Genomic DNA, 27,403 nt, shown 5'->3' on the forward strand with positions numbered 1-27,403 from the left:
CTTGACCAAAGTTGACATGAGATTGCGCGAGTGGAAAACTACGATCCTGTGATGTTGTCGTCGGGTTTTTTATCCCATTTTTAAGATGGTGAGAAATGTTGTTTTCTTTATTTACGTAAACATTTACAGAGGAAAGGTATTTTGTGACATATTTCAATTGTTCTTTTATAATTTTAAGCTGTGCAACTGTTTATGCCAGTGAGGTAAATAAGCGAAAACAAACTGGAATCTCGACTGTGTACTTTGGGAGACCCCCATTGGATTGCACGTAAATCTGTAGCTGAATGGTCCAGTTGTTGAGTGGTATGGTTTATTGTGTCAGGCCGGCCGAGCGAACGGGGGTTGAGGGCAGGGCTGGTTTGGTGCCACAAAGACATTGTATGGATAGCAAGGCAAGTCCTTCACCCTTTCGTGAACAATAAATATTTTATTGCCAATTCTCATCACGACATTGAGACTTGAACAAGATCAGAAATAAAATTTTTACTTTTTGTAAGGAATTTGTCCACACCCCCAACCATGCCAACACCACTCAACAAGAACAATGCCCAAGTTTGGGCTTCACCAGCCAGGAAAACTGGAAATTTAAATAAAAAGTTAAATACTTCATTATTTGTTTACAAGAATTAGATTAAATTTATTCGCATTGTGTGTAAATGGATGATTACCTTTTTTGTTTATGAAAACAGTGAATAGTTAGGCGATGTGTTAAAGTTTAAAGTTTAATAATAATAATAATAATAATAATAATAATAATAATAACGAGGTCTTATAGATAGAGCGCACAAATCCACAAAAGTGCTCAGGGCGCTATTAGTATTACAGAGAAAATACAAACAGAAATAACAAAAAACATTAAATACAAAAGAATGGATCTATAGACATGAGGTGTGTTTTGAGAGATGTTTTGAAAGAGTGAATGGAAGTGGATGTTTTGATGTGAAGAGGTAGTTGATTCCAGAGACAAGAAAAAAAAAGGCAAAAAAAAAAAAAAGTAAAAAAGGCTGTGAAATCATTGATGACACTAGGTTACTTTACTTTTTATTCATTATTTAAACTTATATAATAGGAATGTGCATTTAATCATTATTAAGCATTCTAATTTCATTTGCAGCATTAAAACAAAAGAAAACCGCGGGGGGGGGTGGGGGTGACATATCGATGATTACCCATACATGCTTTCAAATTTTCTACACAAGCACAATTTCTTTTTAACTTGTATTTATAAGGTGTAGATGCAGAACATTGGTAATACTCACATGTAGATTAAAAATTTTCACAGCTTTGCACTTGACTTTGTATGGTGATGGTGTGTAGATGGGTACGGGCAAAAGCTTCCCTTGAAATGTTTTTGCCTTAAATGTTATAGTTTTGTGAAACAGTATAGTTTTTATCTCGAGTTTAATCAATTTTCACAGGTTAAATTATTTAGATGTTGGTCACATAATGTGCAACTTTGACAAGTTGTCCATGTGCTTTACAAGAAGGGGCACAGCAATTCTCTGAGGAAAGTGTAGCTTTGTATTGAAACTTTGCAAAGGGCACTACTGCAAAAGCACAGGGCACCACAGCTGTGGTTGTAGTGGGTTATTTCGAAGCCTGTCTTCTGATTGCGTCAGATGCCGACATGTATACATGTCGGCATTTGACATGACATGTATCCTTACAGCAAGTCAAAGTAGCCACTTCCTTGAGGAGTGTTTTCTTTTTTTGCCCTTTTGCGGACAGACACTCCTCCGCAATGATTTCCTTAGAGATCTCTCACTGCTATGTCTTGAGCTCGATGATTCATCCACCTCCAAGTTGTTGATTTTTCAGCCAGTGGCTGTAGGCTCTTATCATAGAGTAAGGACATGCTCTTACCACCTCTCCTCTGATTTTCAATCATTGAGGCGAGTTCTTTCCATTTCCAATATAGACAACAACAAAAGTGTTTAAACATACACTGTACGTTTGGTGCGTAATGCAGTCAGCTCAGTGTAAAATCTATCCTAGTAAATTTGACACTTGCAGGCCTAGGCGAGTTCTTTCCAGTTCCAGTATAGACATGTAAAAAAGTGTTTAAACATACACTGTATGTTTGGCGCGTAATGCAGTCAGCTCAATGTAAAATCTATCCTAGTAAATTTGACTTTTGCAGGCCTGTATGCTTCATTTTTGAAAGGGCAAGGGCACCAAGGTATTTTCTCCTTGATAAAGGCCACCCTATGAGGAAATTGTAAATTTCTACCGTAGCATTTCAAGGGCACCAAGGCAATGACCAGGTGGCATGGAGGCAATCAGGCCTTTGTTGCTTCCTTGAAGTATCAGGTCTGCAATTGTACGTGATGTTACCCTCATACATAGTACATTTTACACACAGTCAGATCAAAAGTTCACCTACCGGTACAATGCAGATGTCAATTAAAATGATTTTTTTTTATTCAATTACCTAGACAGAAAATAATGTCACAATTATGCTAATTGGTTTTAGGCCTTTGATAAATTCTCCTTATTATATTTTAGGTTGAATTTCCCTGTGTGGTAAAATTGTCAATACATATTCAAAATAGTATGGTTTTCTAACTGAGTAAAACTGAGAATCTAGCCCCGGTGGGCTACTTTATGCCTGCTATAAAGTGGTAATATTTCTGTGGTTGAATATGCTTGAAAATTTTTTTAAAATCCTCTTCTCATACTGTTTACTTTTTGTTTCTTTTGTACAGGGAGCAAATGCATCTGCTTTGGAGAAAGAGATTGGATCAGACCAGTTTCCTCCCAATGAGCATTACTTTGGATTAGTCAATGTAAGTGAAGTAGAACTTGGAATTTTTGCATTATGGCTATTGGCCAAAATAATCTACGTATAAGGTTTGCTGCAATGAAAGAGATTATTATGTTGTGTTAAGACTGCAATCCTCACCATCCCCCAGAAATTTGAGAAACTATTCATGCATGAATTCTTTCTTTAGAGTCATATGTTTTGTGCTGAGAAATTATCCAAATATTACTTCGAATAGAATCCCTTCTTGAAACAGTTTATACTACCTCTATCAGCAGCTGCAGTGCTTCTCACCAAGTAGGTTTGTTTGGTCATTACTTTTTGGAATATTTACCAATCTATAGTCCACCCTTTAAAGCAAACATTAGCAGATGCCTACATTGTTGTACATGTATGCAAATGTTACCAGAGCATTTGAGCTATAGATAGTGCAAGGCTCGCACATAGTAAAAATGTCTTGTAATCTTGGGTGCCCATCATGTATACATTGCCTTTATTTACGAAAGAAACAAAATTGTACACTTAAATTTCAAGACTTTGCCCAGTCTTTACTCACTAAATGGAATTTGCCCCTGCGCATTAGCATATTCAGAATTACTTGTAATAATCGGTTGAAGTGATCTGTTTGTTTCCATACTGTTTGTTACAATGCCCTTTTCAAAACCATAAAACTTAAGTGCACTTAAACCTCGCATGTGCAGCCTGTGTATAATTAGCAACAAAAAAAAAACAATTGTAGAGGGCACCTCGATTGGGAAAATTTAAATTCAACTTGAATGTTTTATTGGGCACCAGGACAATGACTATTGGTTTTGACATTGCCAATAAACGCAGGCCTGGTCATGATGTTTCACTGAGGCAACAGAGGCAATAAACCCTTTGAATGAAACATCAAAAGCCCAGGAGCCAATTTCATAGAGCTGCTTAAAGTCACCTGGAAGTGGTATTTTTTTTAAATAAAGCTTTTGTCACTAAAATATGTGTTTTTACGAGAGGAATGTAAATAAAAAGTTAACTAAGGTTTAAAAATATTAGTTTTGATTATATTGACAAATTTACGAGTAGGCCCCGACCCGAGAGGGCGCTGTTCGTGACGTATTTCAAGGCGCGATATTTGAAGAGATAATTTGTAGTCAGGCCCCTGTACATTACGTCTGGGAACATGGCACATCAAAACAAATTTAGACACGATTTTACACACATACGAACATTGAAACTTGAACATGTTGAACGCCTAGTGGTTTTTACAAAAGCTATTTGCTGCTATTTTTATTTAACTATGCGACTTTTTAGTGACCAAATGGGTTGTAAGATGTGGGTCTGCCTACGTATTATTATAGAAATACGGCCACGGAGCAGACTGCACGCACACACTATGGCTGCTGTATAATGTGCGGACGATCTAATAGGACCTGCACGCACGGTGAATCGCATGCGGTACCAAAACAAATCGTGTCACTTGGCAAAAGCTAAAAACATACCCTCAAAGTTCAAACTTACCCGAATTTTTTCACGTTTAGCAAATGCTCCTCTGGGTTCATCACGTCTTTCAGATACCATCTTCGATTTCCCACTAGCTGGACAAATTGTTGGGACGGCGTCGTGTTTAAGAATGGCTCTTCTCGTCATGTCAAATGAGTGGTGTATCCCGGATTCGAAGCACGACGGCTCGAAGTGTTCGCTTAATAGCGCTGAAAAAGACGTCGGACCGGACCACTTTGCTCTAGTTAATCTGACTTTCGCAGCCCACAACCGCCTATACTTGGGATCTGCAGGAAATAGATGAAGACTGACCCCATCTTTAGTTGTTTTTCTGCATCCAGCAGCAATACACCTGGTCGGCATTGCCGGAAAAATGCCAGAAAAAAACCTTTTTCGCAGCGTACAAACTCACGTCTTAGAATTACATGTACTTTTGCACGTGTGTTTATCTACGCATCGAGGCAAAGTCTTCATTTTCCTACATCACAAAAGAGGTAGGCGGAGTCAACCCCCCAAGCACTTAATTAATTTTGTTAACATATAAATCGTGACAAACAATTACTCAAAAAATTGTTTTGTTGTTAACAAACATATACTCTTATGTTTAAAAGAAAAAAAATCCTATTTCCAGGCGCCAGGTGCCTTTAATCAAAAGAAAATTGCTTAAGCACGAAAATAGCTTGCTTATTTTTCACATGCTACTGGCAAAAAATTCATGCCGTATACATTGCTTGTGACTGGTATTTAGCTGTTGTTTACTTTTAGCATAACAATTGAGTGGAGTCTTGGCTGGTAATCTGATTTTACTAAGCAAGGTTTTTTCTGCTTAAGCGAAGTTTTGTGCTTAAGCAGCTCTATGAAATTGGGCCCAGGTCAATGAAGACCTATCGTTGTCTGAGAGCATGGAGTAATAAATTGAGAGTAGCGTGCAGTGCTTGCATGTTTCCATTGTTTGACTCGGTGATGGTGTCGTATGAAGGGGTCACCTTAAATTTTGACTCCACCGAATGGCCGACCGTGTTTGTTCGCAACGTATTCCATTAAGATAGTTATAGTACATTTAATCATCCTGCTGTGCAATTGTTTCATCGGAAATTCCTCCGTTGGTTAGAAAAAAATAAAAGAATGTCAACAATTTTGAACCTCCAAGTCTAGCCTTAGAGGCAGTGGACACTATTGGTAATTACTCAAAATAATTATCAGCATAAAACCTTAATTGGTAAGACGTAATAGGGAGAGGTTGATAGTATAAAACATTGTGAGAAACGGCTCCCTCTCAAGTGATGTATTTTTCGATAAAGAAGTAATTTTTCACGAATTTGATTTCGAGACCTCAAGTTTAGAACTTGAGGTCTCGAAATCAAGCATCTTAAAGTACACAACTTCGTGTGAAGGGTGCTTTTTTCTATTCATAGTTATCTAGCAACCCCGACGACCAATCGAGCTCAAATTTTCACAAGTTTGTTATTTTATGTACATGTTGAGATACCATAAGTGAGAAATAGATTTTGACAACTACCAATAGTGTCCACTGCCTTTAAGTTTTCTTGATAAATTCACCCATATCAGCACTACATTGACAAAAACAAAGACTACCTTTAGTAATGCCCTTTGTCCACAACTTGGAACTCCAGTGCACTTAAATGTAAACCTTCAATTTAAAATGGATATTGTTTATTGTTGTCTATGATATTACATTGCAATACGCACCAATACAAAGTACGTTTGTAGGTTCGGACTGGTCTCTCAAAATTCACTGATAATCTTGATACTCTGAAAATGCACATAGAAAGTATGCATGATTGGTTTCCCTAAATTAATAACACTTGATAGTTGTGTACACGGATGCACTTAAGCTAGAAAAATAGAGGTCTCCCTTTTATTTGTAGAGAACCATCTGGCAGCATTCAATGTTGACACAAACATTGTCTGCCACCCAGCCATATTGATTGAGAATGGATGGATTTTTTTTTGGAAATTTATAAGTGAATAAGTTTTTGATGTGTTACATTATTCTTTACTGGAACAGAATTCATTTCATATTACAAATAGTAACATAATATGTAATCTGTCTTTAAATATTCGAACAATCCCTTGGGGAAGATTGATCTTGTTTGTTTTATGGCTACAAGTAAGTTTATTTCGATACTCAACAGATTTTGAACGATTTTACCAGACTTAAAATCTAAAACAACATTTGAACATAATTTTGTATAAATTTAATTAAACAGATATTACACATTGAGGTTGGACAGGCCCAAAGCTAAAATTAATTTTACAGTTAGTTATACCTACAGATGAACATGTGTACAAATTTAAACAGTCTTTTATTGCAGTAAACAGAATGTGAGAGGTAAAATATCTTATTTAATTTGACGAGTTTCCAAATAACAGACAGCAGGTTTTACATCCACAGCTGGTGGACGATGCTCGTAATCGTAATTAGAACAGCCCATATGCTCCCTGTACTAGATATATATTAAAATCAGCTGGTGTTTTTTTTTAGGCATGCTACTATCGATCAATTGAGAAAAACATTTAGTATCATGTCACTCAGAGATCATCCCACTTTTAGATTTTCCTGTTCCAGATGCAACTCATTGAAGCGCAGACCTAGAGTAACACAGAAGCCATGTGCTCTGGTGCTCTGGTCTTGTCCTTAGTGCCTTTTCTAAAGAGCGCAGACTTTTCCCATGGAAGTGCCCTTTCAACATGTTAAAATATTCAAAATGATGGCCTCGTCATTGTTGACAAACATGTAGCAATATCTAAAAACCAAAACAACTTGTTTGTTTCATGTTATTTTTGTTCAAATTTGAATGGAAAACATGTAATGGACCAAGTGTGGTTGGAGGTTCAATACTAAGTCATCTACACAGAGCGCAATGGACTACCCCATTAGCAAATTTCCTAGAGCTTCTTAAGCACAAAACCAATTTGGCTTTAAAGTTACCCGTCAAAATCACCTATTTTTGTGACAGGTGTCCTGCTTAATTGTGCTAATCAGGGCATGTGTAAATGTAAGCATTATTGTGTGACTAAGCAGCTTTTTGTAATTGGGCCTTGAGGCTGGAAACATAAATGAGCACTAGTATTAGCAATGTCTTGGTTTTGTTTGTGATGATTATACATGATGTGATGATTTGTCTTTAAAAGGTTAAGGGATTCCTGTTGTCCAATTTACATCAGATTTGAACACCCTGGGTTTTTTTTTAATTCCGCTGCAGACCCTACTTTACATGTCTAATACAATAATATATGCTCAATTCTCTCCTGTAGTTTGGGAACACCTGCTACTGTAATTCCGTTCTTCAAGCGTTGTATTTCTGCAAGCCCTTCCGGGACAAGGTACTCGGCTACAAGGCCCAGCCGAAGAAGAAGGAGAACCTACTGACGTGCCTCAGCGACCTCTTCAATAATATCACCACACAGAAGAAGAAAGTGGGCGTCATCGCACCCAAGAAGTTCATCGGGAGGCTGCGCAAGGAAAATGGTAGGAGTTTGCGATGTTTTTTTTTTCATTTTTTTTTATTTTTTTGGATTGAACAAAGACAAACTGATGAGGGTGGGACTAGAACCCGTGGCCTTTGGATTTATGTGCTGGCCAACAGAGCTATTATAGCCAGGTGTTGGTGATCTTCCTATTTTTGTTCAGATACGTAGAATTTTTTTGACTTGAAACGGATTCATCTAGCAAATTGACATAGCAAAGAAAGCTAGACAGATCATTGAACACGTACTTTACACAATGAATGCCGATGTTGGATAGCAGCAAATGAATGATGGTTTTGTTTTTCATGAGTAGTAATGGATGCATTTTGTGTAGCATTGTGCAATGCTATACAAATGAAAAAATAATTCACTGATGTACCATCAATGAACTGAGAGACGTTCATTTAATATCCCTAACTTAATAACAAACTATAGAGCCATGTTTCTCCCAGGAGAGAGTCATGTCGAATGCTCTGTTGATGTTTGCTCTGATGAGCTCTGTATTTGCTCTTAGTGGAGAGTGGGCCTGAAGCAGAATGAGAAAAGCAAAAAACATAGCCAGGTTTTGATTCCCTTTCTTCATCTCAACAAAAACCTTTTTCTTTTCTTTTTTGCGTTTGGGTTTTGTCAGACAAGGCCTTATTTCGTTCATGAAGAGCAACAGCATTTTTCCCCTTGTCATGCTTGTAGGGCACTTCTATGAGACAAATGTAAATTTGGAATGGAACTTTGCAAGGGCACCAAATCAAAAGCCTACATGTAAGGCAACTTGAGTGAAATGACTTTGACTCTAGCAATGACTCGGGTCGATCATGTTTGCTCAATACTTTACGCAATCTCATCTTGGCTTGTTCTACTGTTTGATTTTCTTCAGAGGTGTTTGATAACTACATGCAGCAGGATGCCCATGAGTTCCTCATCTATCTACTCAACACAATAGCGGATATCCTGCAAGGTATGTGCATTGCTTTCAGTGTCTCTCTACAGGGTTCTGCCCACAGTGGCACTCCGCACTTTCTGACCACCACTGGCAGAATTTTTTTCTGCTTTTGACCACTGCACGTTTTCCAAATTGTTGAAGTAAACTTGCAATTTCCTTTCAAAGGTTTCAACAAAATGTCAGGTTGACTAATTTACCAGTTAAAACTAGTTAATGCAAAGCCATACATTTCAAGCATCTCTCAGTTTTAGTATATTTTTATGATCTAAATATAACTAAATATTAAAAAAAAAATACAATTGGTGTTAATAACATACCAAATCGTTGCTAACTTGTACTTTGGTTTTGGGAAACAAAGAAGTTCAGTTTTTCATACAGTTTGTTGATCTGTATAAAAGTTCATACATTCTATTGCTGTTTGATTACACTTTTTACATTTTTTGTTTTGTTAATTGAATAAATCTTATAAGAATATTTTCTGAATTTTCCTTTCTGATCTACTTTTAGCGGAGAGAACAGCAGACAAGCAAGGTAGTAAACCAAACAGTAAAGCCAGTACGCCAAACGGTTCGTTAAGCAACAACAACGACTATCATCACCACAAGACGGAACCAACATGGATCCATGAAATCTTTCAGGGTACCCTCACCAACGAGACCCGATGCCTTTGCTGTGAAGGGGTAAGTTACTATATAGCTGGATCCATGTGTACTAAGGGTTCTTGTTGTTGTTGAAGCTCTGCTCATTCTGCTCTACCAGCCGGGCTCCTAGTGGATGATACCTATGCCTACATCCTTACGGACTGCGAAGGGGGTAACACTGTTTCAGGCCTAGGAGTAGGTGGCAGCGTGCCCCTGGTCATGCTGGTGACAGTTGATTCAGTTAGACAAAGCTCAAATCAGTTAAAGTATCCCTCTCCTTGAAGTGGCCATCCGGCCTTCTGATATTAGGCTTACCCTTAAAATTTTCAAAGATTTGCTATTTTATGCATATGTTGGGAACTTAGGATACACCAAGTGAAAATACTGGTCTTTGACAATTACCAAAGGTGTCCATTGTCTTTAATGGACTATTACTTTCTTCATTTTTTGTAGGTAAGCAGCAAAGATGAGGATTTCCTCGACCTGTCAGTCGATGTGGAACAAAATACTTCAATCACCCACTGTCTAAGGTAATTGCTAAGTCATTTCACTAATCTTGACGGCCACTCTGTGTTTTTTTAAGGGCTTTTTGTTGATTTTGTTATATTCTGTGTTGTCGTTCTTACTATATTTAGTCTTCTCTGACATCGCATTTTCATTATTTTTCTTTTAATATAATTTCTCTTAAAAAACACTGACCGCCTTGTTATTTTAAATCATCCTCTATTCTTGGGCTCTTTCCTTTAAGACCTACCTCGAGTCAGAAAAATCTCAAGGTGAAACATGTTAAGCTTTGGGAAGTGATGAGGACAGAGCGAGGTTGTTGAAGTATCCACTTTTCATGCATTTTATATGCAGCCTTCAATCAATTGGGTTCATGTTTCATTCAGAATGGTTGACATGCATTGGTTGTAACATTGCACGTACTCAAATGCAATGCTTTTTCTGCCTTGACTTTTTCTGTTAATTTTCTGTTTGTTTTTCTTCTGTTACAGGGCTGAGGACTTACTGTTTGAATTATTAAAATGTGTACTAACTCATAATCAGAAATATGTTTGCCATTAAACAATGTGGTTTAATGTATTCTGAGTGACGGTTGTTCTGAGAAGAACCGAAGGACTCAGTGTTTCAGACTTATACTCTGTCCATCATCAGAAGACAGTCATCACAGAGTATTACTCTTCGAAGCACCGAGTCCTCTGTAGCCGATTTCATAAAACGCTAGGATTAATCCTAATTCAAGTTAGGACGAGTAACCTGTCCTAACTTGAGAAGGGTTCAATGCATCATACGTATTCGGATACAGAACTGACTTAAGTCCTTAGATTAATCCTAAGTTAGGAAGAGTTGGTGAAATCGACGTCTGGTTCTTCTCAGACGAACCATCACTCAACGAGATTTATCAAATGTCATCGCAAAATATTTCTTATTATCCTTCCACCATGCAAACTTTCTAATCTTGTCAATTCATAATCAATATTATGTATTATTGTATTATTGTTGTTGTTATTTTTCTTTTCATTTATTTTCTGCATATTTTCCTTGTGTTACAGGCCTAAAAACTTATTTTTGAAGTTATTGAAATGTGTATCAATTCATTATGGTGATCTGTTGACTATTATGTATTATTGTTGTTTTTGCTTGATTTAATATGATATTATCATTCATTGTATTACTGTGATGTTTTTTGTGTTTTTTTATTATTATTAATTGATTGATTGATTTATAATGTAGAATGAAATTTAATGTAACCTATCGAGCTTAGCTGATCATAAGAGGCCCTCAGTTTAAATTGTCAAAACCTTTTTAATTGCACTTTAGCTTTAATGCACTTTGATGTTTCTCACTATGTGCACTTATGTACATTATTTTTATTGGTATAATTATTATATTAATTATAGTTTCCCATTGAAATTATTATAGTGATGATTAGAAATATGAATCTATTGATGTTTTTATCATACATGTACCTTAATGATGACTCATTGAAATTAATTTAGTACTTTTTTTCAACTGTATTAAACAGTATCATTTAATAATTAACAATTTTGAGAAGCGATTTGCACAAGCTAGTGTTATTTTTATAACATGCCTGTCATCCATTCTTGGTTTGCAGAGGTTTTAGTAACACCGAGACGTTATGCCATGAGTGTAAATATTACTGTGAAACGTGTTGCAGCAAACAAGAAGCGCAAAAAAGGTAGGGTGCTCAAATCTTTGTTGTTAATTTTATTAACATGTTCCGGAACTTTCTGCCTCATAAAACTGCACTACAGAGTCACGGGAAATTTTCACAAAACATCTTGACTGGAGCTGGACTTGAACCTAAAACCTCTGGATTAACATGCCAGTGCCTTGTAGTTGCAGGTTTAATTCCCACTCTAGAAAAAAAATGAAACCTGAACAAAGATGGCCACTGCATAGACTTTTAAACAAATGTCTCAACAGTTAATGTCCTGGAAAGCCACAATATGTTGGTAAGGTTTATGGTGCAAAGATCCTTTTTAATTTATTTCCAAACACATCCTCAAAATCTCACCATGACCCTCCAGCATAACACAATCTGACTCATTTCCACTCTCGGATCCGGCGTTTTTTGGTTTTTTTTAATCTTCTTATTTTCTAATGATTTTGTTTTGCTGTCTGACAGAATGCAAGTAAAGAAATTGCCTCAGATTCTAGCCTTACACCTCAAGCGCTTCAAGTACATGGAGCAGGTTCACCGCTACACAAAGCTATCCTACCGCGTTGTATTCCCGCTGGAGCTGAGACTAATGAACACAGTAAGTCAAATGTATTGCATTATTCAGTCAATCCCACAATTGTATACCATTCCTCCATAGTCTTAAATGTTAGTCAAATAGCACCTCTTTTTTTAATGTGATACAATTGTATACAATGTGAGATCGGTGTAAGGAAAAAATATTATTTTCTTTATCTTATGCCCTTCCTTGCCTTAATAAAATGTGTTTTGGGGATTTAGGAGACATACGCCTTTACTTTTTTTGCTTTTAATTTCTTTTTACTTTCTTTTGTGCTCTCCTGGGCACCCCATTGTAGTTTTATTATGTTGCCTTAAATATTTATAATGTGTGTTAATGTGTGCCTGTAAATGTGTTTGCCCGAATAAATATTATTATATTATTATCACTGATGCACTTGAGACGAGCAGAATATACTGTTCTAAACATCGAGACCACACCGGCTCTTCTCCGAGCCAACACTCACACAAAAAAGGGGTGGTGGGGGGGGGGGAGTGAACTATTTATTTATATATAGTTTCTTCCTGTAGTACTGTATCCACACCATGCAAAACTTCAAACAATACTTCAATCTATTAAATCGTTGTGTCACCTGCTGCTAACACAAAGGGCTGGCTCGATGGTCTAGTGGTCAAGCAATTCAAAGGTCGTGGGTTCGAATCAAACCTGAGCGATTTGCCTGTGGATTTTTTTCAAAGAACTAAAGGGTTTGGGTACTTTTTGTAACACAAAACACAATGTCCACAGATTTACATTAAACTTACACCATTTGAAGATAATGATAGTAGAAAGCTTACTTTGAAGTATTAGTTGCTGAGGTGCTGTAGTTTTTGAGAAATGAGTGAAACAATGTCATGAAAAAAAAACGTTTTTACATGCTAAAATAGTTTTTGACTCATGATCACTGAGATGAAAATTATTTTCATGACATTGGTTTTCTAATTTTTTTTAAACTACAGCACCTCAGCAAATAATATTTTCAGGGAAGCTTTCTACTATCATTATCTTCAAACTGTGTAAGTTCATTGTCAATCTGTGGACATTGTGTTTTTTCTGACAAAAAGTACATAGACCCTTTCAAGGAAAGTAATGAGTTTGTGAATACACATCGATGTAAAGGTTGCAAACAAATTGTAGCACCTTTTGTATGAAATATGAGTTTAATTTTTCCCCTGTTTTTCTCTTGACAGTCTGACGATGCGACGAGTCCAGACAAGCTCTATGATTTGGTTTCTGTTGTCATCCACTGTGGAAGGTAAACCACTAGATTCTTATGTTATATAACACTTCATACAGCTCTAATGACAAAATGAATGGGAGACTTTGAAACGCTAGGTGGCAGCAGACTTATCAGGTAAATGTCCATTGTTTACGTAGTTCTGAGCATGGGCACATTACCGAGAACAATGGATTTTTTCTTGGTAAGTCTGCTGCCACCAAGTGTCCCGAAAGGCCCCTATTGGTTGCATAGCTCCACGTACCTTGCAGGGAAAAATACTAAGCGCTTTGATATGCCACTGATATAACGATATATTTACAATAACCTAGTATTATTATTACTATTATTTAAACACAAGCAAGTTACATGTACTATTTTAATTTTATCAAGGTAATTTGGTTGTTGATTTTTTGTGTTGATACAATGTTGTTGTTTTTCTCCTGAACACAGTGGACCAAACAGAGGTCATTATATCACCATCGTCAAAAGCCACGGGTTCTGGTTACTGTTTGATGATGACCTTGTAGATGTAAGTGTTTTTGTAGCTTTCTCTAGTGTAACGTTGCGTCGTTCATACCACATAAATTCATTGGGGATATAACCGTGTCAACCATGGTATTTGTGATAGTGTAAAAAACAGTTTTGATTTAGAATCAGTTTCTTGAATGTGATGACCTTGATACTCTCGGTTGGCTACTCAGATCGTTCTGACAATCCTTTCGTTTCATACTTTGTCAAGATGGTCTGGGGGTCGTGCGAGAGTGACATGGTTATCCTGTTTCTTTATTTATGTGTTAATATCCCTTATACAATGAATAGGGTAGGTGGCCTTAGCTTTCGATCGAAACCGGACCTTCTTCAGAGGCATAAAACAAGTACAAACAAATACATATCCATTCATAGAAAAAGAGAGGGGAAAGGGATTAAGGGAAGGATCCTTATACTGTATATTTGATGTAATTGTTATAAATCTTTTTATCTTCTCCATTTTTGGCGGTTTTGATGAAATAAATAAAAATAAATAAATAGAATATAATTTGTTTTTACCTTTACACCATATGTTAAGCACTACTTGCCCAAGTTCTTTCGAAAAAATCCACAGGCAAATTAAATTATACTGTTCTAATTCTTGATTTATAATGACACCAAATGATCTCTTTGTTTATCTTGGCAGAAAATTGATGTATCAAACATAGAGGAGTTCTACGGACTTGCAACCGAGGTCCAAAAGACGTCAGATTCTGGCTACATTCTCTTCTATCAGGCAAGGGACTTATAAGCCAAAGTCGTTTGGGGGGAGGAAACGGGGTTGTAAAATATCCATAATTACTTTTTAGTCAACATGCTGCAATGGTTTGTGAATGGTCTGCGAGGATTGTAAATTGAGAGAGGGAAGTTGTGTCTTGGTTTAAGTGAGTTTATACTTGGTAAAGAAATCTTCAACATTTCAATGGCTAATGGTTTTCCGATGCATTCAACTAGTTCCTTGTGTTTGTGGAAATGGGATTGTGGAAATGTGTCTTCACCTTGTGTCTTCATGAATTTCATTTATCTGGTTTACACATGAAAATGTGCTTAGCTTGGAAACACCTTGCTTAGTAGAAATGGGTTACCGGCCAAAAGGATGTGTACTAGACATAGTTGTAACTGGTTCCCTATACATTTTTCTTCACATTTTTTCGTTTTGGTATTTTGGGGGGTCATCAGTCCACCACAGATGATGAACAGGGATTTATTCATACATCATGGCCCAAAATACCAGCTGGACCACGAGCAAGAGTCCAGTCCTTTTAACTTTGGGCAAGTAACATCACAACTAAACAAGTAACATCACAACTAAACTTTTAACTTTGGGCAAGTAACATCACAACTAAACAAGTAACATCACAACTAAACAAGTCCTGAAGTTGAGTGTTTTTTTCCCCAAACCAGTATATTTGAAGCCTTCACCAATATGTTCTCATCTTTTCAATCCCAAACCTCCTTCCTAAAATTTCAGGAAATATATATAACATCAAGTAAAAAAATCACAAGGGAAACTAACTGGGTAAATTTATGTTGCAGGGAAAGTTAATCGCAATCTCAGACTTGAAATCAGGAGTTATAGCGCATGATAGCCAGTAGAGGCAAACAGAGCTCTGCATGACTGATGCAGACCAAAGTAATGGCAATCTTAGACTTGAAATCAAGTCTAGAAATGAACTTGACTACCTATAAGCTGACTAAAACAACAAACACCCTCATGCATGGTTGTGAGCTAGGATTTGGTGAAAGGGTGTCTAAGCTTGCTGGAAACAAAATGAAATGGGTGTTCAAATTGTTCACTCGTAATACATTTACATGTAAAGATAAAACAGGGTGTCCAAACTTACAACAGGGTTTCCAAAAAACACCCAGACACCCCGCTGGCTAACACTAGCCCTCCTGAATTTGAATATTAGTTGATTAAATTAGCACAAATTTAACTCAGTAAAAGCATTAAAGCAATTACCATCAGCAAGGTTGTAGTTTGTAAACAGCACTTAAGTTGTATCTTTCAAAAAAAGGAACGAAAACAAAAGTATTTTTCTAAAAAAGGCAACATTCTTATTTTGTAATGATTTTAGAAAAGTCAAAAAGAGTTGCCAAAAGTAGGATATGTAATGAATAATTATAGAGATTATTTCAATAATTTGTACATAAATATCTGAGAGATGTTGATAATTTTTGTATATGTAAAGCAGATTTTAGAGTCTTGGTGGTAACGTGTGGTTGAGTGTGGTAAGAAAAAATTGTAACCAATTTTATTTTAACAGTAATCTGTGAATTTTTTTATTTTAATTTGTTCCCCTTCAGATGGAAATGTGATTTTTCTTTTTGGTTTTAAGGTTAACGCTTGGTGCGTTAAATACTTGTTAATTATTATTTCTTGTTTATTTAAACAATGCATTTGTAGCCAGCCCAGGGGCTAAATTGCTACAAACTTTACAATTTAAAAACACTACAATGTACATTATAGAACTTCTGTAAAAATAGTTACTGATTTGCACATGAAACTAAAATATAACTAGAAAACCAAAACATTGCTAAAAAGAGAAAATTTATACTTGGTTCAAAATACTGACAAAGAATTAAGGTATCAGACTATGTTTGTTTTTGTGGGAAAGATTGTTAATGTTTCATAAGTTGATACTGCAAACTGCAACCTCTTGGTTTGGGTAACCACTGACGGAACATATCAAAATCGCTCAGCTTTGGTGCAAAGATCTTTTCTGTGTCAATGACGTAACATCTTGTGCTTCAATGCATTAGGACGTGGCGATCCAGTCTTAGCCATAGCCGAGGCTGCCAGTTCAGACACAGCCCTAAGTTCAAGAAAACATCTGCCTCTAGCTACCGGGCAATCTCGGTAGTCTAGTTGGTAAGACACTGCTCTATTGCAAGGGTCGTGGGTTCAAATCCCACCCGAGTAATATGCCTGTAATATTTTTTCACAGGACTCAGGAAAGAAGTGAGTATACAGTGCTATAACACACATCAGTGTACATGGTGTATAAGTAAAAACCAAAATTAGTATACCATCTACCATCGAAAGCATTTTGCAACGGCTATTTCTTCATCATATTAGATGAGTTGCAATAGACACCATCTTTACGGGCGAATTGCATTTTAGCTTGCAGGCTGTTTTTGCACAAAACGCATGGATGTGTTTTCAAATTGCCCGTAAAGATGGTTGATTTACGTAATGTGGGACTTTCTATTGTGGACAAACATGATTCAGGGAGATCATTTTCTGCCAAGCTTGTTTCCAGTTCACTTAGTTTTTGCATCAAATAAAGAACATGTATAAATTTTTCTTTGCGAAAGAAAGAGCATTATGTTCGACACCCAATGTAAAAATGGCTGTAGATATTTCTTGAATTTCTTGAATGTTCTTTGAAACATTTATGTATGCAAGCATATTTTGTGTTTCCTCATATGTAACCATTTGTTCTAATTTTTACTTATGAATCTTATCACAGTTTAGGCCACATACAATTTTAAAGAAATGGTGTGTCTATCGCACATGTACATTGATTCATATACCAAAAACATAGCAGAGAGGATGTCTACAGCATAGTGTGAAGAATCCCTAGGGTTTAAATATTACTTTATTGGAAATAGGTGAAAGTTGTAATTCCATGTGGGAATAGCAGCAGAGGGCTGTTTTTTCAAAATAATTTGAGGATAGTTTATGTTTTCCTTTCATTGATGTCATGGTTGTCATGCTTGATACTTCATGCCCCTGGTCAGCCCAGGTGTATGGGTCTCTTTGGGTATGAGGGAGAGGAGAAGAGCAGTTGATTTCCCGGAATAATACATAAACTTGTTTCAGGAGACGACTTAATAATAATAAAGCTAAATTGGTACAGTACCACCACAATTTAGAGAGAGTGATTTGTTCATTCACAAGGTCCTACCACAAACATCTTAATCTAATAATATTAGATTAAGATTTGAGTTTTAGTCCACACCAACATTGAACCTAAGCACTGCAGTTTAAATTTACACGCACTTCAGAGTAGAATATTTTATGCACACAATGTGCGTAAACACACAAGTTAGCTGTATTCACTTTTACTTGCCTGTGAGATATGCCTGAAATGGCACTTTGCTTTCAAATCTCTCAACATTTTTGCTGTTTGGAACTATTTCTTATCTTTTTTTTAAGAGTTGCTCAATGTTTTATCTTTGGTTTGTAGTTATTACAAAAACATAAGTTTGCCTCTTGGAATACAACCAGCGGAACATACAGTCCTCCATTTTGTGGAGTCCATTGTGTGGAGTAGTCCATTTTGTGGAGTCCTTCATCTTGTGGAGTCAAAGTTTGGTTCCACAGAATAGTTGACTGTTTTATCTGTCATTACAAAAAAAACAGACAATTTCAAGGGATATTTATGTGAAACATTATACATGTACTCTACATTTGAAATATCTTTCCAACCATATTCATTTGAAAGCAAATGTGTTTTTTCGCCCAAAAGCACCCAATCGGAAGGCAACATGTCCTATAATATGTATCCAAGACATGCATTTAGTGTTGTGTATTTGGCATTATGTACATAGCCATCTGCCATCTTGGTCTAGTTCTCTGAATACAATGACTCAAGTTGTAGTGACAAGGTGGAACTCCACCCTTTGTATCATACCAAAGGTGCCAGACTATTTGACCAGCACTAGTGAAGTGCTGTTTGAAGCTTTGCATGGTGTGAATAATAAGAATTAAAGGCAGTGGACACTATTGGTAATTACTCAAAATAATTATTATCATAAAACCTTTCTTGATTACGAGTAATGGGGAGAGGTTGATGGTATAAAACATTGTGAGAAACAGCTTCCTCTGAAGTGGCGTAGTTTTCGAGAAAGACGTAATTTTCCACGAATTTGATTTTGAGGCCTCAAGTTTAGAATTTGAGGTCTCGAAATCAAGCATCTGAAAGCACACAACTTCGTGTGACCATGGTGCGACAAGGGCGTTTTTTTCTTTCATTATTATCTCGCAACTTCGACGACCAATTGAGCTCAAATTTTCACAGGTTTGTTATTTTATGCACATGTTGAGATACACCAAGTGAGAAGACTGGTCGTTGACAATTACCAATAGTGTCCAGAGTCTTTAACTATACCGGTAAATAAGTAGTAAATTTGCGGAGACAACCATGTATTAAATCTCTTTTGTGTGAGATTTAGCTCTAAAAAGAGCCAGTATGGCCCTGACTTTTCGAACAGTATTCTCCTGAAGATGATCAGAGAAGTAATAATAATACACAGCACTTATAGAGCACACAGAATCTGACAGAGAAAAATTGCCATTCAAGGGCGCTGGTTCCCATAGTCAAGAGTAACGGACTTAAGATATTTGTTTGAAGAGCTGAGTTTTGAGCTGCCGTTTGAAGATTGAGGGATTATTTTGAGAAAACTGTTTAAAGGGTCAAGACCACACCGGCTCATTCAGAGCCAACACTTACACAAAGAGATTTAATACATAGTTGTACCTGCAAGATAACTATTTAATTATAGTTAATTCTCTGCACTAGGGAGATGTGGGAGCTAGCTCCCTAGTTATGGCAGTAGTTTATGCCCCATATCTAAACTTTTCAAAATCTATTAAAAAAAAGAACCTACGGATTATCAAGATTGTAACTAATCGTTATCGCATTACGCTCAGCACAGAGAGGTTTCATCTGTATAAGTAATTAAACTTCAGGGGAATAGTGGAAAAACACTTTTGTATGAAGGGATTGTAATATTATTGCTCTGTATAAATGTTTTTTCACATTTATTGAAATGCCACAAAATAAAAACTATGTACAGACTCGAATAAGCCTTGTATTGCTTTTGCCTCGTCATTCAATTCTTGTTTTTCATACATTTACAAGGTAAAACTTGAAACATAGTACTAAATTAATAAATGCACATTATAATATTAATGTACACGATTCTAATATAGCGCTTTGTCACACCGGCTCCTGCCAGCTATGTGGATCTACGTATTGAAGTATGAGACCTATTCCTTTTTATCTTCAAGTACGCGCTTATCCTCCAATCAGATGGGCAGAATGGAGTGGTGATAAAAACCTATATTGCACGGCTAATATCACTACCATGCGTCTTGTGTGTTCTATGTCACGCGCCAAGTTTGCTCGTTGGATATGTGACGCAGAAGCGCTATATTTTCCATATTCCACTCGCGCTTGTGTGATAACTTATAATAGCACCAGGTAATGGTTTACATTGTACTGTGGCACAACATGATGCCGATCAACCCAGGAACCCCCTTCCTTGAGCCCTTGGCTGCATCACTATATTTCACAGATTTCTTGCTGACAAAATGATCATAGCAGAAGGAGTGTTTAGGGACTGTGGATTTGTATTTAGTCTTGGAGTAAAAATGATGCAAGAAGAAAAAACAAAATGTTTCTGTAAATTTTATCATTTATTGACAATTTCAATAGAAAAAGATGTCCTGAAATTTAGCAATTTATGTCTTAATTAATTTTGTGCCAGTTGCAGTTGCAGTTCTATGAGCATGGCGGCGCTAACTTGCCTGCCCCCCCCCCACTCCCTCCCAAGTTTCCCCCAATGGCACAAATTGTAATTAAACCCAAAAACATTAAAAACACATTAATGCAGTTATGTTGGTGTTAACGCAGCTCAATGCTCCAAGTCAATGGTTTGCTCCTTAAATTTACACCCCCGACCAAGATGTACCAAACATCACTATGAGAGCAACATGCCAGTACCACAGTCTTGTTTGTGGTCCCATCATAGTGTTAGCCAGAGGGGTGTCTGAGTGTCTTTTTTACACCCTGTTTTAAATTTTTTACAGTCTGGTAGTTTCTATGTATCATAAGTGAACCATTTGGATGCCCAGTTCTTAAGGTTCCAGCAAATTTGGAAATCCTTTTACTCAATCTTGGCTAAAACCATGGGTCCCATCCAGACCTGAGTTACACATGTACAATAAGAAGCACAACTTATCCAAGGCAAATGCTTTTGCTGTAAAAATTTTCATTTCAATTAAGTTTTAGTAAACAAGGTTTACATTATATCGGTGTTCAAATTTACGATAATACCAATGATGACATTAACAATACAACATCAATTAATACAATAGTCAACAACACATTTTAATTAGGAGAAAAATCCTTATTGTGAAATGTAAAGAAGTAACATTCAGATATTATAATAAACCAACCGTCAATTTCACAAAGAGTTAGGACTCGACTTATCTCGAGTTAGGACGAGTAACTCTTCCTAACTTTGGATTAATCTTAAGGTCTGCATGCTACAGTGCAGGGTTTGGACTCGTCCTAAGTCCTAAGAATTAGTCTTAAGTTAGGAAGAGTTTTGTGGAAACGACGGCAGATGCTCAACAAATATTGTAAATGTTCAGGATATTTCATATCTCAACCCTGATTTCCAATAGTAGACACTCATGATGCTTCAATTCAATTGTGATCAATATATATTGTACATAAAAAAAATAATCCAAGAAATTTTAGCTGATTGTTTCGAGCCATTCAAACGTAAAGCATTGAGTAAGTTATCATTATTAGAAGAATTTGTTTGTTAAAATATTATTAACTTTGCGATAATAATGGCAATTAAGGTCCAGCATGTCACTGTTTTAAAAGTGAAATTTTACTAAAATGGCCCCATTTCGTGACTCTGCTTACTGCCGAATTTTGTGCTTATGATCACCATTCTTGGCAATTGTGCAAGCGCTGAATTCCTGTGCTAGCTGTGTATGCGAGGAATATCTAGTAGTGTGGAGTACAAACGCGCACAAGCAAAAATTCCCTGCTTTTGTAAGCGCCAATTCTTTGCTTACAGTAAGCAGAGCCATGAAATTGGGCCCAGGTCCACCGCACCATGCCTGATCAAAAGATGGAAAACATACGAATGTTGGAATAAATAAAAAACGCCAGAACCTTAAAATAAAACATTAGACATAAAAGTTTTTTCAAATACATAAAGTGTGCCAGGGGTATCTCTGTCAAATCATTTGTATGATACAATTTGGTCAGTAGCGGTAAGTCTTCAACCACTTTTGATAACATAAGTTGACCTTTTGCCAACAGAATTCAAACATGACTCACAGGGGGTACTGTAGTCATGTTCAAAACAGGATTGTGGCTGTACATTGAACTCTCACCCAATTACTGCACACAACCTTACCGATCCTACTATCGTTCTATTATTTCTTTTTCTAAAGAATTCCTTTCTTGGGTCCATGTTTAACAAAGAATTCCCTTGTGTGGTCCATTGTTGCAATGTGTTGAAGACCCCACAAGGGAACACCTGAAAGCCCACACATTCCTGTGCCCTCCATAGATATGATACAGAGGGAGGGGGCTGGGTGGCACACTTCATGAAGTCTGAAACAGGATTTCTGGGCCCAAATTAAACAGCTCTATTTAAAAACACAAAAAAGTAGTGACGCACAAAAGAAGTTAGGCTTGATCAGAATAAGCCGAAATCCCATGGCCCCAATTTCAAAAAGATGTTAAGCAAAAATTCTGCTGAGCATATTTCTATGCTACGTGAAAATGAGTCGAGTACCAGTCGCAGTAATAGTAACTGTATGGTATTCTGGCTGGTAACCTAATTTTGCTAAGCAAGCTTTTGTGCTTACATGCTTTTTGAAGTTGAGCCCTGGTCACATGTATTTTCAGAGACTTATTTTGCTGAGCAGAGAATTGTTTAGCAATGTGTTTTGCTTCAGCAGCTCTGTGAAAGTGGGGCCTAGCCATAGAGTTATATATAAGAACTAGAGGACGCACTGGCCTAGTTACGCTGTCGCATAGCGAGTATTTATCATACACAGACACCGACGTGTACTTCATATTCATTGCACGTACAATGTTTATCTTACAAAATGGCACATATGTCTCTTTGCGGTCCTGTAGCATTTGTGCACGCAGTATCACCAGTGCGCCCTCTAGTTCTTATATAACACTATGGGCCCAGCTGATGTTTCCTAACAAGATTAAGATTGCATGTTATCTTTCCATCATACTCTCTTCCTACTGTATTCATCTGGGAATCCAAATACATGCTTGCCTTGGCCGCCGACCCTCGGCAGCATGCCGGCTCCTGGTACTACATTCCAATTCAGTGTCATCGTAATGTTGTCGTGCCCTCTGTAGAAAATAACCGATGAAAGAGAAAGAGAGTGTTTTAGAAAAATTTACCTCGAATCATCGGTCAGCTTTTTTTCTTCTTAAAAATAAAAAAAAAAAAAATAAACAGTTTTAGAGATGAACTAGTGGAAAAGTACATCACCAAGTACACTTCTAGAAAATCTAGAAACTAGATCACCAAGTACAAAACTAGAAAAGCTAGTTGAAACTAGATAACCTTGTAGAAAACTAGATAACATTTCCATTAAAAAGTTTCAAGTAGAGATATAGCGTATGAGAACTAAACCCTACAAACTTACTTAAGGCCGTTGCCGTCGTCATAAAATGGGTATTTCAGGCTCATTTTCTTCAGGTCCAAGTTTGCCTTGCTGCCACGCTTGATGATCTTATCCCATAAAACTACCTGATTTAATTTCTGAAACAAACAAAAAACAAGGAAGAAAAGAAGAGTTCAGGGAAAAACACTCACACAAAAATATAATACATAGATCTCTCTGAAAGATATTGTTCTAAACTTGTATTGGGTGACTTCCAGTTTTTTAACACGTTCTAAATCTACACCAGTGAAAACTGGGTCATGTGTTCCTCATAAAATGAGGCTGGTGATTAAGTGCATTGGACTCAAATTATGGTTGCCGCAGGGCTGTATGCTTCGTTTTTGAAAAGGCAAGGGCACCAAGGCATTTTTTCTATGGCAAAGGGCACTCTACCAGGAAAATGTAAATTTCTAATGGAGCATTTCAAGGACACCAAGGCAATGACAAAGGGCAACGGAGGCAATCGCCTCCGTTGCCTCCGTGAAATATCAGGCCTGGTTGCCGAGTCATCAGGGTGTGGGTGCGAATCCCGGTCATGACACTTGTGTCATTGAACAGTACACATAATTGCTTCTGTTGGGGTATACGGGTTCCAGCGAGGGTAGTTGAGATGGTTTCTGTGCTTGATTTAGCTTGGGACACTATTTTGCCAGCACTTGTTGCATACTGCTATTGGAGCTGAAATTGTGTAAGGAATGAAATAAATGGCCCAGTGACCCAGTGCAATAAGGAGTGTCACTGAGTGATGGATTTGAGCGCTATATAAGAAGCCATTATCATTATTATTACACAACACCAAGTATTTAGTTAGTATTTATTAACTTGTTATTTTAGTATATATTAATTTATTTATTAGTATTTATTAATTTTCACCTGCAAGTTGTACAATCACAGAAACATTAAGAATTCACTTCAACTCAAGATGTGACAAACACTTACATTGTGTTCCGTCTCATATTCTACCATCAGATAAATAAATAGCTGCTTGGTGTTCCATGTGAACAGTGGGTCAAGGTCAGATGTCAGGTCAAAGGTTATGTGACCTCGGTCAGCTTTCTCGCCATGTGGGGTGTAGGTATTCTTCCTGTTGGAAAAAAGAAGTTTCCTTAATCAATCAATCAATCACTCAAAAGGTTTTAATCAGGGCTTGACTGGACCAGAATTTATTTTACAAGACCAGGATTGGACTTCATGAAATGGTAAAGACTAGTTTTATTTTGAAGTTACTGTTACCATCATAGAAATAGCCATAAGTTTTTCATAACTCCTAGTAGGCCTACTAGTCCTAAGTTAGGAATATCTCTGTGAAATTGACCCTAGAATCTTCATTAGAAAGATCTTTCCTTTCTACAGTTTAAGCAGTTTAAGCAGCCATCTTGGAATATGCCAATCAGCATGCATGACGTCGTCGGCCGGCCGAGCTGTGGGCAGTGTGTGGAGCGCGAATACAAATCAACGGCTGTTTTATGGGAATTAAGCTTCCAGGGTATTATTCGTGAACTACGTAGCGCGTGCGCGTAAAAAGTACCCAAGCTTAATTCACATATAACAGCCGTTGATTTGTATTCGCGCCCTCACGGGCCCACAGCTCGGCAGGCCGATGATGTCATGCTGATTCGCATATTCCAAGATGGCTGCGCCGTGTACGAATCGAGGAAATTAGAGTCGGAGAAAGGTAGCAAAGTTATCATTAAAAATGTCTTTTTAAAATTTCATTTGTTTCACTTTTCAATATTTTCAATATACACAAAGCAAGCTAAGAGTTAGGTGAACACATTCAGCCGGTTTATACTACAGGGTAGCTCGTAGGGGAGGTGCCAGAATTTTTTTTTCTTTGGTTATTTCTTAGCTGCATGAGGAAATGGTGTGGACGTGTGGCTAAGTATTCAGCTAGCCTTGGCCACAAGTGGGGCTAACTTTATCGCAACTACCCTGTTGGTGTTGCCAGCTTGGTGTATACATGTACATGGAGGTAGAACCTCCATGGTGTATCCCCTTGTGGGAGTTTGCCGAGTTCCCTTAATGGGAAGATCATCTAACTAAACAAACAAACAAACAAACAATAAGCAGACCCACGGTAATGAGGCCTGACTAACTGAGTTTTAATGGAAAAAGGAAAAAGGTGTCAATATTGACCAACACTTACACCAGATGTTTTTCAGTTTCCATGTAAACTGGTGCGATATTGCTGTCAAAAGCTGTCGTCAGAAAACAGCCAAATGTTAGGGCTGCCATAACACTGAGCGTGAAGGCAAAAATAGTATTGGCTCTTGATAAAACATTGTTCATTTTGGACGATTTTTTGGACAGGCTTTCAACCAGAAAATCGTGTTATTTATCTGCGGTATTGCACCCTTCTTACACTAGACCAATAGCATGTAACTATTTGCGCTATATCGCGGGACCATTCTACCTGTAAAGACGATGTGGCTTTCAGCCATTGGTTGAGGGCGCTGTTCAAAATACATCGTTAGCAGCACACGAATAAAATCGTATACACAACCAAAAACTCAAATGAATGTTAAACAAATACTTATAAGTTGCTCAGCCTGTTGAAAGCCAATCAAATATATTTTTGGACAACTACATTTCATGTTTCTTTTAAGTTTTTGGCAGGTCAGCCGTTTGGAATAATTGCTAATTAACCTAGAAAACACCCCGAAAAAATAATATGCTTTTTCACAAACTGATTGGTGGCCGTGCACACCGCTTCATCTGTGCACGCCTCTTTCACATTTTGGGGCAGAAAACTTATATATTTGTTTGCATGAAACACTTTACTTCGAATGTTTCCCAAATAAAGCTGTGTACTTTTGAAATCTATTGTAGGCTTATAACATGTGATGCCGTGCTGCCCTTTAAACGCTATTTGAAAAATTTGAGTGCGTTCCGATTCCTCCAATCCCCGCACGGGCCTGACGGCCGTAAAATACCATCAGAGTACGCCGTTTTTCATATTTGTAATATTAAGTGGCTTCTTATAGCGCTCAACCGTCACTGATGACGCTCATGGCGCTCGTCCTGGTCACTGGGCCATTTTATTTAATTCCTAGCATCTCAGCTCCCTCTGGGCATTAGCTCCATGCTCTGGAGTATACAGCCCCGTGCTGCCAAGTGTGTGTAGTGCACTAGTATCCTTGCTCTATGATTAAATCAATCTAACCATAAATAGGGCCGACTCTTTTAGTCCAAAAGAGTGAAAAATCACTCTCTGAAGAGCATGAGGGAACACTTTTTTTCGAGTGGTCTTCCACTCACTTTTAGATTGAAGTTCAATTGCATGTTTTCACTCTGTCCTGGAGTGAAACCCCTCTAGCCATCCCTCTTTTTAAAGAGCCATATATAATATTGAGGGACAATTAACCCGAAATGTAAAGAGTGGTGTTTTTTACTCTCCTGACTTTACATTAGAGAGTACTCTATATACCCTGGATGAAGAGAAGCATAATGTGAGGCCTACAGTTAAGAGTCTTAGCCCAACAACACAGTCACTAGTGGTACGGTGCCATGACCGGGATTTGAACCCACACCCTCATGACAATAGCCATGGCCACTGCTTGAATTCGATTCTCTTAACCACTCGTCACGACACCCCATGGTATAGACCTATATAGATCTTTGTCGCTGTGTTACACATTTTAATTTGGTATAGGCGTTATCGGCTGGTATCCACACAAAGTAGTCCTAATCCACACCCTGTGAATTTGTATGCCGCTACCAGCGACGAGGACTCAACTGGAAGTGTAACATATAAAGGGCCTATAGCTATTACCGTTATAAATAATGTGCAAGTACTAATTACGAATCATATAACAAAAAATAATGAAACTTACAAACAACGATTATAGGAACCGCATCAAATGTTTAGGCCTAAAGGCCTTGCCTAGATGAGAAAGAAAGTGGTAAAAACGCAAATTTCCCTATTTCGGAAAAAAAAATTAAAAAAAATAATTTCGATCGTCTTGTAATTTCAGTCGAATCTGAAATAATGCATCGCTATTTATTAAGGAATAGGGCCACACCATTTAACCTTCGAGAAGGACTCTGCATGTAGGGAACTGCTTGTCAATAACCGTCATGTTTGCATTATAGGCACAATTAATTTGGTTTGAGTTTGAGAGCAA

General features: G+C 37.3%; 2 protein-coding genes across 2 annotated transcripts; one reads left to right on the forward strand and one right to left on the reverse strand.

Annotated features, from left to right (window-relative positions):
• LOC139935763 (ubiquitin carboxyl-terminal hydrolase 12-B-like) lies at positions 1-22,227 on the forward strand. The gene is made up of 11 exons (XM_071930335.1): positions 1-88; positions 2,706-2,786; positions 7,523-7,736; positions 8,610-8,690; positions 9,183-9,355; positions 9,770-9,846; positions 11,433-11,516; positions 11,967-12,099; positions 13,269-13,333; positions 13,748-13,826; positions 14,472-22,227. Exons 1-11 carry the CDS (start codon positions 86-88, stop codon positions 14,574-14,576), a joined length of 1,095 nt encoding a protein of 364 aa, XP_071786436.1. The 5' UTR covers positions 1-85; the 3' UTR covers positions 14,577-22,227.
• On the reverse strand, positions 14,960-25,639 carry LOC139935764 (signal peptidase complex subunit 3-like). The gene is made up of 4 exons (XM_071930336.1): positions 25,426-25,639; positions 24,219-24,363; positions 23,262-23,377; positions 14,960-22,962 (listed from the first exon to the last, which is right to left on the reverse strand). The coding sequence occupies exons 1-4, from the start codon at positions 25,566-25,568 to the stop codon at positions 22,833-22,835; spliced, it is 534 nt and encodes a 177-aa protein (XP_071786437.1). The 5' UTR covers positions 25,569-25,639; the 3' UTR covers positions 14,960-22,832.
• Positions 25,640-27,403: the final 1,764 nt, after the last annotated feature.

Source organism: Asterias amurensis, chromosome 4 (genome assembly GCF_032118995.1).
Source record: "Asterias amurensis chromosome 4, ASM3211899v1".
Classification (NCBI taxonomy): Eukaryota; Metazoa; Echinodermata; class Asteroidea; order Forcipulatida; family Asteriidae; genus Asterias; species Asterias amurensis.

Excerpts from the sequence above, each read along its gene's own strand:
- LOC139935764 (XM_071930336.1), bottom strand. The coding sequence starts at position 25,568 with ATGAACAATGTTTTATCAAGAGCCAATACTATTTTTGCCTTCACGCTC. Across the intron at positions 24,364-25,425 it reads GAAACTGAAAAACATCTGGT|GAAGAATACCTACACCCCAC; the intron begins GTAAGTGTTGGT and ends TTTTTCCAACAG. Across the intron at positions 23,378-24,218 it reads AATATGAGACGGAACACAAT|AAATTAAATCAGGTAGTTTT; the intron begins GTAAGTGTTTGT and ends TGTTTGTTTCAG.
- LOC139935763 (XM_071930335.1), top strand. Across the intron at positions 2,787-7,522 it reads ATTACTTTGGATTAGTCAAT|TTTGGGAACACCTGCTACTG; the intron begins GTAAGTGAAGTA and ends TCTCTCCTGTAG. Across the intron at positions 12,100-13,268 it reads AGCTGAGACTAATGAACACA|TCTGACGATGCGACGAGTCC; the intron begins GTAAGTCAAATG and ends TTCTCTTGACAG.